At 50.6% G+C, this 18,127-nt stretch overlaps 1 protein-coding gene across 5 annotated transcripts in view; it reads right to left on the reverse strand.

Moving 5' to 3' along the window:
• ZMYM3 (zinc finger MYM-type containing 3) overlaps positions 1-17,929 on the reverse strand; it is a 33,630-nt gene extending 15,701 nt beyond the window's left edge. For 2 of the 5 annotated variants that reach the window (XM_014256454.2, XM_005527449.3), the window contains exons 1-9: positions 16,370-16,484; positions 6,090-6,989; positions 5,363-5,406; positions 4,894-4,966; positions 3,811-4,102; positions 3,203-3,380; positions 2,623-2,835; positions 1,865-2,015; positions 1,221-1,336 (exon numbers count right to left, since the gene is read on the reverse strand). In XM_014256454.2, coding sequence (XP_014111929.2) covers positions 1,221-1,336; positions 1,865-2,015; positions 2,623-2,835; positions 3,203-3,380; positions 3,811-4,102; positions 4,894-4,966; positions 5,363-5,406; positions 6,090-6,975 — 1,953 coding nt within the window. In that variant the 5' untranslated portion in view covers positions 6,976-6,989; positions 16,370-16,484. Of the gene's footprint in view, positions 1-1,220; positions 1,337-1,864; positions 2,016-2,622; positions 2,836-3,202; positions 3,381-3,810; positions 4,103-4,893; positions 4,967-5,362; positions 5,407-6,089; positions 6,990-7,961; positions 7,982-16,369; positions 16,485-16,970 lie in introns of those variants that run through there. The other 3 variants (XM_088062486.1, XM_088062487.1, XM_088062488.1) reach the window with 3 other exon arrangements.
• Positions 17,930-18,127: the final 198 nt, after the last annotated feature.

An 18,127-nucleotide genomic window follows, 5' to 3' on the forward strand; every position in this document is an offset into this window, starting at 1 on the left:
TGGGGACACACATTTTAGCAGAGCCTGTTGCAATAGGAAAATGGTTTTAATCTAGGAATAGTTTTATTTATTAAATAATAAATTAAATATTTTATTTATTAAAATAGGAAATAGTTTTAATCTAAAAGAGAGCATATTGAGATTAGCTATAAAGAAGTTTTCTTACAATGAGGATAGTGAAACACTGGCACAGGTAGGTGCCCTAACCTTGGAAATATTCAAGGTCATATTGGACAGGCCTCTGAGCAACCTGATCTAGTTAAAGATGTCCCTGCTTACTGCAGGGTAGGTTGGCCCAGATGACATCTAAATGTGCCTGTCAACCCAAACTGTTCTATGATTCTAGTCTTATGAAGTCTACAATACTAAAAGCTCTATAGCTACACTATTCACACTATTTGTGACCTCAGTAAAGGATTACATCAAGGATTCATAAAAAAACACAAACAAACAAAAAAAAAAGAAACCCACCAAAAAAACCCCAACCAACCAAATGCCTCTCCCCCCCAAAAAAAACCCCAAACAAACCAAATCTCAAAATGAAATACTGCAACTGCTGGTAACTAACCCTTACCTCTAGATTCTCTACATTTTCTTGGTTGCCCAATACATGGCCTGGCATAAGTTTCTCATGTCTTCCTGGCTGTTACTTTGTTCTTTGACAACTGTACAAAACTAATATTCTTGAAGTTGCCTATGAATACCACAGACATCTCACATATGCTGAAACTTAACATCAGAAGATTAAAAATCACCAGTCAAGGATTTGAGGATTATTAAACAAGAGGTATCCAGGCCTGCTAGTTATAAATTTTTAGACAACACTTCTATTTCTCAGTGACACCTGGCTGAGAGAGCAGCTCTGCCCTTTTCCCCCCAGCTATCAGGTGGGCACTTGTCCTTTGCTGACTTGTGCATTTGCTTGTGCTCTTATAAGGCCACTCTGTCTCAAACCACTCATGCAGCACCACTCTGCACTGCCATCCTGCTGGGCATAATCTGATAGACAGGAGTGAATTACAGCCCACCTTATCCAAATGGAGGATGGGGGAGACAGGGCCAAGACTGGGATTTGAGCACTAACAGTCACTGCAATCCTGTGCTCCACGGGGTTTCTTAGGAACCCTCCCTGAGGAGCTCAAGGAAGGTGCAGCCTCTGCTTAGTGTGAAAGGAGGCATGAGCTCCATGGCCCAGCCCAGCATGAAGGGTATTTCAGTACCTGGAATTTGGTCCAGCAGCTGGGGCTGCAGAACTGGTAGACAACCCGGTCTGTCTTGTTGTAATAGCAGGGTTCAGATAAACTCTTTCTGCAGAAGCTGCAGGGTCTAGGGGGACCTGATGAAACAGATAGGAATTAGTGAGGGCAGCAGCACAGGATGTGGAACTGGATTCTGAAGATGGCATGTAAGCTACTCGCTCATCTTCAGTCTGTTAAGCTATTATCAAAAAGCAAGGGACAAGAACACCAGGAAACTAAGAACACCAGATTCTGCTAGGACAGAAATGTTAGACAGAGAGCAGAGTGGTTCAAGGAAGTGACCCTGGCTCTAGGAATTAGGACAAAACAGGCTGCAATGACCTATTGCTAGACCCCCAGTACACCATGTAATGGAAAGGACAATGCCAACACAGTCCAGCACTACAACTGCTCCCTGCATTCCCAAGAACAGCAATGTACACTGCCCTCTGTATTAAGACATCTACATGCTGCAAGGGTTTCTCCCTCTGTACTTCCACTTGTCTCACTGGACTCCTCCCCCAGGCTTTTACCTTCTTTTCAGTCCCATCCAGAAGTAATAAACAATACCAAGGAAGGAATTAAGAGTGGAGGGGTGATGATTCCCTCTACACAGGTGGTCTTACCAACTAGGCCTGACTGCTTCACTTTGTGGGAGGTAGTGCAGCAAATGGAGCAGAACAGGCCCATCTTGCCACTGCGATCCACATTGGGCAGCATGTCAAAGTTTTTGCACAGCGTCTTGCACCACATGCAGGGGTAGACCCGAGTGTTCTTCTGCAAGGAGAGAGCACAACAGAGCTTCCAGGAGACCATCACAGCTGGCAAGGTCCAGCTACTACATCCCACCCCACTGGGTGGGTTGTATCCACCACAGGACTGCTCTTCTGCAATGACCACCTGATGCCAGGGACAGACAGGTTCACAGTCTGCAGATTCAGGTGGCGGTGGCAAAAAAAAGCTGCCTTTGGCACTTCAGCTTTTCATTTCAAGGGTAGCCTGGCAGGAGTACAGAGTTTGGCAATCCCTTCCAACACATTGAAGTGAAGACTGCTCAGGTGACAGAGGAACATATCCAGCCCAGCTTTAGGGAGACATCCAGAAGCTAGTCCATGCTAAGTGCATATACCAGTGTCACTCTACCATCAACTCACTGACTTTCTGACCCATGCTTGGGTCTATGGTGAGCTCTATGAAGATTAAATCAATACTGTTTGCCTGCTTCAGAGTTCTCCCAAGCAATCTTTTAACTGCTTTGACAGCAATAGAAGACCAAAGGGATTTGAGTCACCTGCCATTTAATAAAATGCTCTGTGCTACACCAAGCAAAGTTGCTGTGTGCCCATAGAGAACCCCCCTACCCCAGGCAGCTGCCCACACATACCTTCTTGTAACTGTTGAGACAGGCAGAGTTGCAAAAGCGTTTTTGCTGGCCTTCATGGAAGAGGTACTCCAGGGGCAAGCCCTTGTTGTAGATATAAAGTCCACAGTTGTCACAGCAGTTCGTTTTCAGCCCCTTGGTAGCCCGGAACTTGGTGAAGCAGGCGTCACTGCAGATGCGGTGAACCACACTCCCATTGCTGACCTCATGCTGGATCTGCAGAGACATCACTGCTGTCACCCCAAAACCATCCATGGGCCTCCTTCCAATGCAGCTGTACCACTACAAGAACAGCCCTTGGGATAACAGGCACTAAAACTCTGGGCAGTGCCACACAGGAAGCTGGTGTGGACTTGGGGTGGCGTCCCTTGCCAAAAGTCAGAGGAGCAGCTGGGAGAACAGAGTGGCAGGAAGCAGTGAGCCTCAGGACAAGGAAAAGCGTGGGTGTGAGCCCAAAGCAGCTCAGGAGCTGAGGCCTCATACCACAGGAAAACCTGGCAAATAGCTGGTCTTGACCAAGACTAAGTGCTGTGTTTCCTAGGCTCTTCATCCAGGACATGGGAAGGACAAGGGATTTGTTTACCTCGCCAGGTCTGTGGCAAACACTGCAGCGGCTGGTGTCCGAGGCATCTGCAGACTGAGGTGCTGGTCTGTGCTGCTGGGCCTCGTAGAGGGAAAGGCAGACAGAGGTGCAGAACTCATGGAAAGAGCCACCTGAACCAATCTGGGCAACCACAGAGTCCTTGGTGTTCCAGATCTCCCTGGGGATCAGGAGGGGATGTGTTAGTTCACGGACATGTGTATCCTGCCACAAAGGGATAGGATGGCTCACTGCAACGCACAGGACTTTCTGGTGTCCCAAAAAGTTGGCAAGAACTGCCTCACAGCAACTTCTGTCCTGGCCCAGGGGAGCAGTGTCTGAAGACAGAGCATGCAGGAGGTTGTTTTGAGGAGACGCTGAAGTATGGGGCACTAAGTCTGGGGACAGGCAGGGAAAGCGAGAATATGAAGGGGGTGTAGGGAGCATGGGATAGGCAGTGTGTGAAAGAGGACATGGGGCAGCAGCTGGCAGCGGGCAGGAGTGATGTGGATAAACGGGGGCCATAGGAAGGGGACTGGCAGGAGAGCTGTAGAGCAGGTGAGTGGGGTCACAAGCATGGGAGCACTGAGGAAAGGGGAATGAACACACACTTTTTGCAGAAGGTGCATATCTTCTTGCCAGGTGGTTTTTTTGAGAAGGTGGTGAGACAGGAGCTGGAGCAGAAGAGCTGAGGAAGCCCTTTTCGCTGGTAGGCAGTCTGGCCCTTCTGCAGCGGGGTCCGGCAGTTGGCACACGTCATTTTGGTGAAGGTGGAGCGGGCGGCTCGCTGGGCCATCTGAGTGCGCAGGGACATCCGAGTGGAGCGCCGCGTGCGGAAAGGAACGAAATCCTCGTCGTTGGGATCATCCACCATTGCATCAGAGTCTTCGTCAGAGACTGGAACTGCAAAGCAGCAGAGGAAGATCAAAAACGCCCTCATTAAGGAAGTGAGAAACTCTGCTGTGAGACACACGCTGGGATTTTCTGAGTCACCTTTCTAAAGTCCCTCTACGTACTTTGTTCCTGTCTGGGTAGAATGATAAAGGAACCCTTAAAAGAAATTCTGTTGTAACTGGAGATGAATCAAGAGGTGTTTAAACAAACCAGGCTTAAATACAATTCTTGTCTAGGAAATCATGATATGCCAAGATAGAGCAGGAGCCCAAAGTGTGAACTTCTACCCTGTAAGAACTGTTAGACCTAAAAGGGAATGTGCTGATCACCAGATTCTAGCACAGGCAGGCAATAAAGGAGCAACACACAAATACTAGGGAATAGCAGAGTGACATTCAATATCTCAAAGAACACACACTTCAGGTACTTCTCCAGGAAAATCTCCAAGATGCAACCTTCCTTCAGACAGCCTGCTCTCATAGAGAGAAAGGAAGAAAGTTCCTGGGTGAGAAGATGGATTTCCTGGGAACACCCCCAAATCTCATTCTGTTACTTAGTGCTTGGTGCCTACACACCACTGTAAAAATACTACAACAATCCCTGTTTTGACCAAAGTGCCCTGAGAAAGCAAGGCAAGTACCCCAGGATAAAGACTAGTGAGCTGAAAGGACCTGTCTCGTGTAGAAGGGAAGTCTGCATGGAAGTTCCAGAGTTCCCACTGTACTCACACCATGAACTATGTGCCCACAATGCCATTCTCTCCAGCTAAAAACAGAGATTGGCCAACTCCAGTTACTCACTGCTCTCAGAGGAGTTCACAGTTTCAGGCCTGGCAGTTTCTGATCTTCTGGGTCGTTCGCTTCTTTTCTGCTCCTAAAAGACATTCAGAAATTAGTTAGGCTAACTATCAGCTAGGACAACCATGGACAAATATCCCAGATTACAGTGAAGTTCCAACTTCTGGGATTTGGTTTCCCAATACCAAGGCTGAAAACAGATAAAACTCCATGGATACTTGATCAGAGCTGGCAAGACAGAGGAGAGGGGGAAGTAGGCTTATGAGAATGACATTTCAGCTGAGGGTAGGAGGGATACACTGAAGCCACATTACAGCATAGTGGCAGTGCACAGGGATCATTCTGTCAGAGAAGTCATGCAAACTCCTTTCCAGAGGGTTGACAAGACAGCCAGTGTCCCTCACAGAGTCTGACAACAGCCAGACATGCTCTATGCTCCTGTATCATACATACTTGACTGCATTCTCCTCACCTTCTCAGCTGGCAGCTCGCTTCCCTTCCCAGACAGGCTTTCTCCTAGAACAGAAGCACAGAAGAAGCTTGCATCTAACATCTTGCTTTTCTCCAACAGAGGAGCACAGGTGTTCTCCAAATGCAGCAAATGACTGACCTTTGGGTCAGTCAGCACATGAAGCCTCAGCCTGTCCTGACTATCAAGTACAGCTCTGGTGGTGGAAGGCTCCTAAACCCACCACCTGTAGTTGCAAATCCAAACACACAGCTTGGGAGGAGCCCTGTAAGGGGGAGACCTCCCTGAACAGAGGAGGCAGGCTGGGTGGGCAGTTACCTCCAACTGCTTCTGACCAAGACTGAGCATCTCCTAGGGATGGCCAGCCTGGGCAGAGGAACTTTGCCTATTGAAAACATCTGCTGGTGATCCTCAGTTCCAGCAAAGACTCCAGCAATGAAGAGCATGAGCTAAGCTGATGTACAGCCACAGCTGTACTAGGGAAGCTCCTTGCTTCCACAAGCACCAAAAATCAGTTAAAGCCATGAAAGCCAAAGCAAGAGCTTGTGCACACCAGAACATTATTCTCTTTATGCAAGAGGCTTTGCCCAATTCTAGACCATCAGAAGAGTTGGCTATTTCCATAGCAGGGAATGAGCTGGAATGCAGAGCAGAGTCCAGTTTCAGCAGTGTGTAGCTGGATGACCTCCTGAGCAAAAGCAAGCCAAATTCTGCTAAGGCAGCAACTTACCTGTTGGTGGTAAGGCTTCCTGTGCTTTGAGTACACTGTTTTCTTTATGTGAATTCTTTCCATTATCATTCCCTTCCTCTGCACGGTTTTCTTCCACAGGCTCAGGGGGCAAAGCTACAGTTCTGTTGTCTGGGCTTAGTTGCACCTCCGCCTCCCCTGCCAGCCCTTCCCTCTGCACAGGTGAGTTTTTCCTTGGTGCCTTCAACTTCATTTTCTTTGTTTGTTTAAGACTGAGTTGGGGTGGGGGCACTGTGGGACTCGAGGACTGTGCCGTGGTTTCTTCTGTGCCCTCAGCTGGGGCACTGCTGAGGTCCCTAGAGTCAAGGGGTTGTTGGGCTGATTCAGGGACATTGTCACCAGATAGTGCAGGAATAGCAGCAGCACCATCTTCCTTTATATCCCCAGAACAATGTTTTGGTGCATCCTCCCCTTCTTTCCCTGTTTCTGGACCAACGGCTTCTCTAGACAGGGCAGAGGAGTCTGCCAGCCCCCCCTCTGCGTCCTGGGAAGGTTGTGCCTTACACAGCCCATCCAGACCTTCTGCTTTATCTAGTTCCACCAAGTCAGATGTTTTACCCAAATCATCTAAGACACCAGGTTTCTCCAGCATATCCAATACACCAGGTTTATCTAGAACACGGTCATTTGATTTATTTAGTTCAGACACGCTGTCTGCTTTCACTACAAGGTCCAAGTCCTCATCTGCAGTCATTTGCTTGGATTGATCCCAGCCAGGAGGCTGAAGAACTGAAGCTTCCTGGGTAGAAGCTGTTTGGGAGCCCAGGAGATCTTCACCAAACTCCATGTCAGCAGGGAGATCACCAATGAGTGGTTTGTCAGGCAAGGACAGGGGGTCCAAAGATCCTGAAAATTCACTGGAATCCATTTAGAAGATGGCAACTGGAAATGAGAGAGAGACTTGCAAGTTAATGAAAAGCAGTCTAACATAGACCATGACCTGTCCACTCTTTTGAACACTGCTGGAGTAAAACAAAGCCCAGGAATGCTGCCAGGCCATAACCAGGATACCAGACACCAGCACATGAACCACCTCTGCTTGTGAGGGTACAAAAGTCAGCAGCAGGATGAAGTAGTTTGTTATAACAGACCTTTGGGAACTCTACAGCCCTCACACATTTCACCATGGCACAGCAAAGAAACTTGCTTATGCTAAATGACACCCTGGGGTACCAGAAATGGCTCAAGCACCAATTCAGGAGGCTCCCCACCAATGTTCTGTGGTAATATCCCCAGCCCTGCCTTCTTCTCTATCCAAATAATATGGTTTGTCCTTTCTCCTGATCTGTTCTTATGGAGCTAACACATTCTTAATTTTTAAAATACCTTTTTTCTCTTAAACATAGAGGTAGAAATAACTCCTTTCAAGGCCTGAAGTGTGAGTCTTAACAAGATACAGGATGACAACATGCATTAATCTTGTCAGAGGACCGATATAAACAATGTTACAGTATAACTACAGCTACTGCATAGCCCCAAAACTACGTAGGTTATTATTCAGAAATGGAACAATTGGAAAAGCTTTAGTTAGAACTAGGAGGAGTTCTGGAGAGTGGCAAGAAAAAAGGTGGAAAAGCTCTGATGTTAAAAGCAGTCATAAGAACAAGCAGCAAGATAGACACAAGCATGCAATTCAGTCAGGAAAAAAGACCAGGGTGACTTTGCAGGGCACAAACAGTGCACTTGAACAGGAAGGTTCAATGATGCAGACTGCCAACCTCAGAGAAAAAGTTACAGCCCAGCTCCTCAGGGTTGACATTATTGTAAGACAGAAAGGTCAAGACTTCGAGATGAGGCAAGTAATATGGTCTAAAACTGAATTATACCCCAACAAGGAGATAATGGTTGACAAACCTGAAGAGGGAAAGGGAGAAGGAGCGGGAGTCTGCAAGTGGTAAGGCAGTATAAGACTTGAAGTAACATCTTGTCCCCAAACAGGCTCTAAGTAGACATTATAAAAAAGGCACTAGAATCAAATGATGTGGCAACAACCTATCCCTCCCTATTAGAGTAATTCCAATTCTAAATTTAGCACTGTTTTAAGCCCTGAATGAGAAGACACGGTACTTTTGTTTATTTGGGCTTACAGTGGGCATAACTCATCTATACGGAGGAGGCCTAATATAATTCCACTGATGATGAAACTGTTTAACTTTTTTATATCCTTCCCTCTGAAAGGACAACCAAGCTCCCACTCACAAAATGGTGTGCTCAGAAGTAAACAGAACATACTTGGACAGAGACTGTACCCAACTTCTGAAACTTAGACAAGCAGGAATTTAAGGAAATCATACCCAACAACTGGATTTCAAAGCCACTGTCTCCGTATTTTATCTAAATACACAGTAATGTTTTCTGTTTCCTGGTGGCAGATAAAGCACTGTTCCCATAATCACAAACAGAAAATAAAGCAAATGTAATCTTTAGAAACGCTCAGCAAGTTTCACCCCTAGAGACTTTGGTGTTTCTGTTCACTTTTAGTTACAAGATGAGACAAAAGTTTTAGAATAAGCCAATTCCAGAGCAATACAGGATCTAATACATGTTTTAGGTTGGCTGGCAGAAATAAGAACAAAGTGAAATAGAAACAAAGACATCTGAAAGAAAGGTCCTAAGGATTTAAAGCAGATGAGAACCCTCCCAAAATAATAAACATGGTGTTTTTTCTGCTGCTCAGAATATGAACAATGTCTTCTGCTCAAATACATCCCCCATCCAGTTTCACAGACAGACAGCAGACCCTACAATAATAAGTTAAAAAACCTCAAGGCATCCAGATGAAGAAGGAAAATTTATTCATAGGTATACTTAACAGAGCTAACATACCCCTCAGAATTATTTCAGACACTTTGCACAGGTTTGCAATGGACCACTAAGGTTCAACCACCACTCCTAAAGCATTTCCCACTTTCTGCTGGCCTAGTCTTTGATTGGTAGAAAGACCCTGGAAACATTTGCAGCATAAGAAATTAATTTGGGCATTCCCTCTCAGAGCATAATGCAAACAACAATCTACGAACTTGTCCTGTAACTCACATGCTCTACAAGTGGACCAAAGGCATCTGGTTTAACAGTGTACACCTTAACACTGCTTTCACCTTTCACTTTTTGTTTTTGGGTGATACAATGCAGGACAAAACTCTGACTTAATGGCAATGTCCTTGACAGAAAAATCTGAAAGAGAACATCTGTATTCTACAGATTAAGGCAACTCCAAACTATCAGGATGTGGCTGGGATAGACCTTTCTGCAGAGGCAGGGCTGCAGTAAGAGCACTCACTCACATGCTCTGTTTGGAATCACAGCCCCTGGTGCTCGAGGTCCTGTCCCCTCTCATTAGCTCTGTCTGAATCCTCCCAGCAGAACAGCTCACACATTCTGGAGGAGAAACCAAAACTTCTTAGGATAGGCAAAGCTAAGGACTGCTGCAGTCAGTCCAATGAAAGGACCATGTACTCGAATATCCTGTTGCTATTCACACCAAGAACAGATACCTGGGGAGAGAGTGTAAGAAACACAACAGGATGTTCCTCTTCAGCACATCCTCCAATCAAGGACTCAGCTGCTGAAGAACCAATTGGCTTGAGCTGCACTGACTATGTCCCAGTTAAGAGTCTGTACTGGGCAAATCCTCTACGAATCTGCCTAATCCCACTGGGAACCAATTTATACTTTGGACCTCCTAAAATTCCAGTGGTTTTAAATCCTACAGCTTTACATTTAGTTTTTAGTAGTATTTTCCTTTTGTTTATTTTCAACCTGCTGCAGCAGAGCTCCAAGGTGATATAGGGCAGGTGAATGCCAACTCTTTATATGTTTAAAAGAATCTGGAAAAGCTGATGGAGTTAAGAGTTGAGGCTAGACCTAAGGTGACACTGACCAACAGTCTGAGTGGGAAAGCATGGAATGTCCCTGACAATTAATTCTTTATAGTGGCTTTCAACCACCAGATGATAAGGATGAGGAAGGCAGCTCTCAAAACAGGAAAGAATGGTATTTTCCAGTTCTGTGGGTTGCTCTGAAGTCAAACTCAATCTGAAGAAATTAGAGCTGCTCTGCTGCAGCAAGGTAAGAAGCTCTACTTCTGTCTGCCCCAGGCAGTCAGATTTGTCTGGGCCTTCTGTTGAGCTTCACAGTGAGTTAAGCTGCAAACAGAGCGTGCACTTTATCTCTGCTAGAGTCTTTTCTCACTTTCTACAAAAGAAAGAGAATAGCTTATTGTTTCTGGCAGGTGCTGAAATGATCCACCACAAGTCATCACCTCTCTTATTCCAGGACCAGCTAATGCACAGCTCAGTCACCAGGGTTTGGCAACTGGTCTGCTCAAAACCTTCCTCTTTTCCAGCCATATAACTGGCAGCATGGAGAGTACAGTGCAACATGTGGCCAAACCACGAGGAGGCAGTGTGCTGAAATCCTGCACTTAGCAGCATATGTAACTGCTCCATTTGGGAACTCCTTACTTAGGAGTAAGTACTCCCTGGAGTATTCATTAAGAGATATACTCTTGGGAAGAACAAGTTGAAGGAGCAAAGTCTCTTGCACAGCAGTCTGCAGCAGAATGCTTCTCAGGTAGCAAGTAAGCATTTCCAAAGAAGTGATGGGACAGCTGAGGGTCCTCCCCAAGTGTGCAGGACTGGCACAGAACACAACACCGATTGCCAAACCCAACACCTGTGACTACCAGACCTGCCCAGCTCTTTCTGCCAAAGAGGGGCACGTGGGATCTTCTCTCAGATCTGGAAGCTCAAAGTGCAACATCTCTGCCAGGACACTTAAGCACATCCAAGTGACTACCTGGGACTTTATCCAGCTTATTAGAGACATCAGTGGTGCTGTAACTCAGGTAACCATTAGCAGGGGAATATGTGGCCTACCTACAGAAATGAGGATCCACCATCAAACATTTAATTAAAAACAGACAGGAAGAAAAAAATGTGGTTGCTACTCCCTCCCAATGAAGAGAACATCTCAGAAGTCTTTACAGCCCACAGAAAATCCCACAGCCATATAGTTACTGCTTTCCTCTAGCAAAGGAACAGCAACTGCTTGAGTATCTGTCCTGGACTTCTGTTCATGGATGTATATTCAGATTTTCAATACTTTTGAAGGCTGAAGGATTATCTTTTTCTCTATTAGAGATCCTTTGAAATATGAAAATAATTAACTAGTAACTACAAAAGACACTTAAGTCAACATTTCAGCCACCTCCCATCTACAAGGTCTACAAGACCTAAGATGAGTTCTGGAAGAAGCTTCTATTTTTTTGTGCCAAATTTTTTTAATAAACAGAGACACTCCAGATAGTATTTCTCAACAGAAACAACAGTGTCAATACACAGTTCAATCAATAAAATTAAGAAATTAAGAAAGTAATATCATGTCCTACCAGCATGGTTTCAGTCAACATAGCTTCATTAACAATATTATACTTTGAGTGGTGAGTACAGCAGAAGCCAACTACTCTGCTGTGATTTATCTGAGTTTATCTGGACAGCTGTTAGCATTCTAAATTCAAGCACTGCAAACCTTTATTACGTATTGGCTAACTCAAACACAAATGGATTTACAAAATATCACCAGTAAACCAAGCACACTACTATGGACCATGCTTCAGTCCTGTCAAAATTCTCCATAAAGGAGCTGAAAAGATTTTGCTGTTTACTAGTGTTTTTGGAAAGGCAGCTCTCTGAGCTGCAAACTCAGTCTTCAAAGAGCACAAACCCCACTTGGTGACATTCAGTACAGTGCTACTTGCACACGGTGCCATGTTACACCATCACTGTCTCATTCTTGGCTACTGTCTACAATTGGTAACAGTTATTGGAAGAGTTGAGATGTTTCAAATAAAAAAAAAAATCTGACACACTAACACAAGAATCCCACTGCTTTATGAACAGCCATGGTTTGGAAAACACCCTCCAGTGCTAAACCTATTTTGTTCACTAAAAAGAAATGGTGGTGGGACATGACCCCTCTAAAAAAGTCACAAAGAAAGATCTACAGCAGATGACTCCTTAGAGATACAGACAGGTGCACACAAGGACACAAAAAGCTGGAAATCAAAGCTGGACAAGCTCATAAACACATGATTAAACAACTGACCATGGATCTGTAAGCCCTCTGTGACTAGGAGGTTTTACATGCAGTGACTCACTCCAAATCAGCCACAGCTCCTGCAGATGTCACTGCTCAAGTCCTTGTGCTTTGCAGGCAGGGTTTGGTGGATGTTGTCTCACCTCCAAATGTACTATTGGTTCTCAGTCAGTGCAAACTGCAGCACCTTTCACCACATCCCCTTCAGGCCAGTCTTCACGTGTGACTGGGACTGTCTACACAACAGTTACTGGTACACAGGAAACAAAAGGGCCTTTCCAGAATTTCACCAGCAGCATTGAGACTCCACCAATTGTTTTTTTATAGTTCCAAATCCAGGAAAGAAGACCACCACCAGATTTTACTACAGTGGGAGCCCCATCTCAGGGCTGCAGGCCTCAAATGTGGTAGCACAGTCACCCTGAACCCAGAAAGCCTAAATCCTTCAGTACTGAACAGCTGGTGCTGCAAAACACAACCATGAGTCTCCTGTGAATTCCTCAAGGGCAGGAATGACCAAACTGGATTCTGAGCTTGCATTCCAGAAACTTCACTTCAATTTCAAGAAAGTGCAAGAAGGACAAATTTCAGAGATCTCACAGAATTGCCTGGAATCAGGTTTACCAGGAGACTCCCTGCAACACTTCAAATATAACTGACAACATTCCTCAATCTCAGCATTATCTGCTGCTATCCATAGCAGTAAAGGCTAAGACAGGCAACAGGAGCATCCTCATCCAGTCAGAATGCCATCCTGGCAGCAGTTTGAAATGGCTTGGATCCCTTCACATCTTGTAAGACCAGGATCTCCCAAAGCACTGAGTGTCAAGGTTTTGCAAGAGAGAAAGGACTAACAAGTGTAAGTACACCCTTAGCAGCAATGCTATCTGGAGAGCAATTCAGCTTCAAGAACCAACTCCACTCAGCGATCAAGTCCAAGAGAAAATTCTCCTGGTATGTATCGCCAAAATAGTGTTAAACACAATGGAAGGGGGTGAGTGGGCATAAAAGCTTTGGAAGTACTATCAGAAGCACAACAAAAAAGGCTCAGAGGTACAGCATGCTTGAGCAGTGTGTGTCCAAACTGCCTTAATGATATCAAAGTAATGATTAAAAAAAATAGAAGACCTGGAAGTGGTAAAAAACAGATGGTCATCAGGTCTCTCTACCTGTTGCCCAAATGCTGCAGGAAGGCAACAGAACACCTAACAAAGTGTTCTGGCAGGCACAGACAGCTGGAGAGAACAGCTGCATGGACAGCAGGTGACTCTCCAGAGGAGTTCTGCAGCCTGGGAATAGGCCATAGACTCCCTGGAGGACCTCAAAACCCAACTGGACAAAGCCCTGAACAACAAGGCCTCGAGTCAGCTTTGCTGTGAGCAGGAGGTCAGTTGGACCAGACACTTCTAGAGGTCACTTACAATGCAAATCTGTCTGTGGTTCTGTGAATAAACCTTACTGCACAGGGAAGAGAGAGAAGACAAAAGGGCAGGGTCTCTGAGAGGATGTATCCTAGAGAGCAAAACATGTAATTCTCCTTAAGAGGCCTTGCAGAGCCAAAATACTGGAAACACAGTGTGAGCTGTCTCCTCTGCTTCACTGACAGTCCCAGATCCCTCTGCAAGGTGCTGGAAAGGGATCTCAGCTCTGGGAGGACACACCTCACATGCAGCTGTTCAAACTGGCCCTGGGTAAGGCTGTGCTGAACAGTATTTCACCCCATCTAGAGACCAACTCCTCTCCCATTGGGCTGCCCAGGGCTGGGCCAGCAGAGCAGGCTCACAGCAAGTGGCCAGGAGACAGCACCAGAGCCCACAGCCAGCAGGACTGGTGAGGATGATCTCAAACACTGCCATTTCCTGACATGTACCATCAGCAGAGGTGATGAAGAAGTTGAGGTGAGGTGAGATGAAGGTGAGGAAGAAGTTAATGAAACACTCTACTGAGACTAAAACACAAATCCAGTCAAATCCTGCTAGCACTGCCTTTGCTAAATTAACAAACACGTTGTCACAGCTATAGCCTATTCCATACTTCCCTTAGACTGCTTTGACCACGACCCTTCTGCACCAAGGCTTCTGCCAGCACATCTGTGTCCATCACAGTTGTACATCCCAGCATCACTGACCACAAGACATCCATAAAGATATGATACAAGGGGCTTTGCCACCTTAGTGAGGCTATGAGCTCAGCCTAGGTCCTTGCTCTAGCTGCCAGAGATGTGGAAGAATCTGGTGTTACTGTCATCCTCCAAAGCAAGGGCACTCACAGTGAGAGGGATGTGAGCAGAGAGAAAAAGAGGTTGTGTAAATATGCACTATGGAGCTGGAAGGCTCAGGTTAGTCATTAAAGCTCTGTAGGCTGTGGATATTCCTTTAATAAAGCTGAGCTCACAATAACAACAGGGCTATGCTCTTATCACCAGCTTTGATCCCAGGCTAGACACGGTTAGGTAAGAAAATGCAGATTAAAAGTTTTCTTGGGGATTGCAGCTGAAATGAAAGGGAAAGAAGAAGTTACAGTCTAGAACAAAAGCCATACCTGGAAGCACAGCAGAAGATGAGAGCACAAATGAAGCAGCACTCATCCTCAAAAAATGAGACTCCAGGAACCATCCCTCAGCACTCAGCTGAAAATCCTATCCCCCACCATCACCTGACACAGACCACGTCCAGCACTGCCTCTGCCCACACCAGCATGTCTGACTGCCAGGGCCTTTTCCCATGCCAGGCACACACCACAGCCAGCTCCCTGTCTCACCAGACCTGCCTCCCCCTCCTCCACAGGATGTACTTGATGCTCCCCAGGGCACCTTGTTGGCTACACTGCCCACATGGGGAGGCTTCAGCAGATTGGGGCCTCCTGCAGCAGCTCAAGGCAGCTTCAGCCCTGTGGGGCTGCACCTTTCTCTCATGGGGCCAGATCCTTGAGAGCGGCACATGGTGTCCAGGGATACACACACCCATCAGGCCTCGAGGAGGCCTCAGACTCCCCCACACACAGGGGAAGGCTGTCGCAAAGGTTGTCCAGTTCACTGAGAAGCAGCTGCTGAACCCTACAGACTTTGCTCCTGTGTGTGCTGACACCATAAAGGCTGAGCCCCTGGGGACACAGGGAGAGCCGAGCCCGGGCGGGTCCCAGGGCAGAGCTTGGGGCAGAGGGTGCCAGGGCTGTTTGCTGCCACTGCACAGCCCCTCAGCAAGGACAGGCCTGGCTGGGCTGAGCGCTCCAGGGCCTCCCAGGAGCCATGAACCGCGGGCCCAGCCTGTGCCCAGGCACTGACATGGCTGGGGGGCACAGCCAGCCACAGTCCCCCAGAGGGCTGCCTCCCTGTGCCAACCCATACCACGGATGGGGGTCAGGCTGGGGCTCCCCATCCATCGCAGGGGGGCCCAAAGACCACCTCCCGCAACAGGGGCAAGGATCTCACTGGGGTCTCCATAGAAGCAGGGTGGGAATGAGGGTCAGGCTGATGGGTTCCTCAGCCACAGCGGGGGGAGCCAGAGCTCAGAGTCCCTCCCCAAAAGGCATAAGAATAGCACGATCCCCCCCACTGCAGGGGGATGGGGTGCGCTCTGCACTGAGTCGGGGATGGGGGTCACATAGGGGCTCCCCATCCATCCTGTGTAACTCCAGAGACCACCCCCCTCCAGAGCGAGGGCTGCACGGGGGTTTCCATGGAACCGAGGCGGGGTTGGGGGCCAAGCAATTCCCCAGCCATACCGGGAGGGGTGCAGCGACCACCGCCTCCACCGCACCGCAGAGCAAGTCGCGTTAGGGTCTCCATTGGACTGGAGCTGCACCGCGGTGGGGGTCAGGCTGCGGCTCCCCATCCATCCCGGTGGGAGCCATAGCGCACATCCCCCATAAGGGTCGCACAGGGCTCCCCCCTCCCCCCCCCCCCGTGACCCGCCGCAGGGCGCCCCCAAGCGGCCACCACGGACAGGGGGCGAGCGGCACCGGCCCCGCCCCCTCCCGGAGCGTCGGCCACGCCCCCTCCCGCAAGGCGCGCGCTCCCCCCCGCCGGAGGGCTCACCCACCCCCGGTACCCGCGCCGCACGCGCCCGCCCAGCCCCCTCCTCTCGGGGCCCCAAGACCGGCCCATGGTCCCATCCGCACCTCCCGGGACGCCGCCGGGGCACGCCCGCGGCCGCCACCGCTCGTACCTGGCTCTCCCGGTGCTGCGCCGCCCGCTCTACCCAGAACCCGGATTCGGGTCGCGGCCCCTTTAAATGGAGGCGCCGCTCGGAGCCCTCAACGCGCTGCAACCCGACGGGGGGGCGGCGGCACCGCCCCATTGGCTGCGCGGAGCGAGGGACGAGCTCTCATTGGTCGCAGTGGGGCCTGGGCTCGCGAGACTCGCTCACGAGCGGCCGCCGCGGAAACGCGGAGCGGAATCCCGAGCGCGGGATCGGCGCGACAGCCCGGACCGCGACGGGCGGCTGGAAAACCTGGGGCGGATCCGCTTAGCGGAGCGGGTCCAGGAGGGCGGACAGCACGGAGCCTGGCGCGGGCGGCGGCCGCGATCTGGCGGGGCACGGCGGGCTGCGGGGCAGGAGCACGGCGGGGGGCGCGGGCCGGAACGGGGCGCTCCGGTTCCCGCCGGTGCCCGCGCGGCCACCCGCAAAGCGCGGAATGGATCCCGCGGAATGGGCTCGGCACCCCGCTCCCCGCCCCCCCCTTAACCCTCTCGCTGCCACCTCTCTCGGCCCCAGCCCCGCTGCCGTCCCGGGGGGTCCGGTCCGGCCGCGCCGCCACGGCCTCTACCTGCACGCGGGGGGACCCACCCGGCCGAGCCCGGGCGCCACCACCGCCTCCCCGAAGCTGGAGCGTCTCCCCGGGGCGGTGAGTGACAGCGCGGCCGGGCGGGGCTTCCGCGGGGGCCCGGGACGCGGCACCGCCCCCGGGGGGGACCGCCTGGGCCGGCGCCCCCCATTCCCGGCAGCGCCTTCACCCGCGATCCCCTCCCGTGCCGCGCTCCCGCAGCACCGCGCATAGCCCTGGGTGCCCTTCCCCAGCCATGACAGCGCCCTCCGGCCTCGCCGCCCGCGGCACCCCTACCCCTTTCTGCTTCCATCCGTGCCCCCCGCGCTGCTCCGCCCCACCAGTCTTGCCGCCCCCCGCTCCCCGGGGCTCCCCTGCCGGCGGGCCCCGGGCCCCCTCCATCTCAGCGGGGCGGCATCAGCTCTTGACGGCCCCACTCCACTGGGGGGCTCTCCTATCGTTCCCGCCCCGGGAACCTGCGGTTTCCCAGCGTGCGGGCACACTGGGGTGCCGGGGCTGGGGGAAGGCTGGAGGCCAGGGGACACAGCCGGGAGCGGGCACTCCGCAAGGGCTGTGAGCCGCCCGGGGCTCCCGCGCCCGGAGAGCGGGCTGGTCGCGGCCGCGCGGCACCTGCCCCCGTGAGGCGGCGGGAAGAGGGAGAGTTTATTGCAAGGCGGTGAAACGAAACCAGCCCGAGGCACAATACGACCGCGCTCCCGGAGCGCCCGGTGCGTTCCCAGAGGTAGGGCGCGGAGGGAGGGACCCTTCTTCCGAACCGAGCCACCTCCTCCCCCGCAGCGGGGAACGACGGGAACGGGATCCGGACGACATGGGGCAACGTGCGGCTGGACGCGGCAAGGAGCAGGCACGGGGCTGGAGGAGACTGGATCGGCACACGCCGGCTCCCCGGCACTGCCCGGGCTCCACTGGCCGGGGTGGAGAGGGCAAGCCGGGAACCGCCCCGGTGCCATCCCGGGCGCACGTCGGGGGCGCGGCGGGGCTGCACGCGCTCGGCGCCGCCGCTGGCCCTTTAAAAGCGCGCGGCCCCCGCGCGCTCGCACCGCGCCTGCGCGCCGCGCGCGGGGCGGCTCTCGGCGCTCCCTTTGTCCCCCGTTCGCCTCTCACCCAAGCTTGGTGCCCACCGCCGTGATTGGCAGCGC

Source organism: Pseudopodoces humilis, chromosome 15 (genome assembly GCF_049639895.1).
Source record: "Pseudopodoces humilis isolate 2021_Gansu_Grassland_sample_001 chromosome 15, ASM4963989v1, whole genome shotgun sequence".
In the NCBI taxonomy this organism is placed as follows: domain Eukaryota; kingdom Metazoa; phylum Chordata; class Aves; order Passeriformes; family Paridae; genus Pseudopodoces; species Pseudopodoces humilis.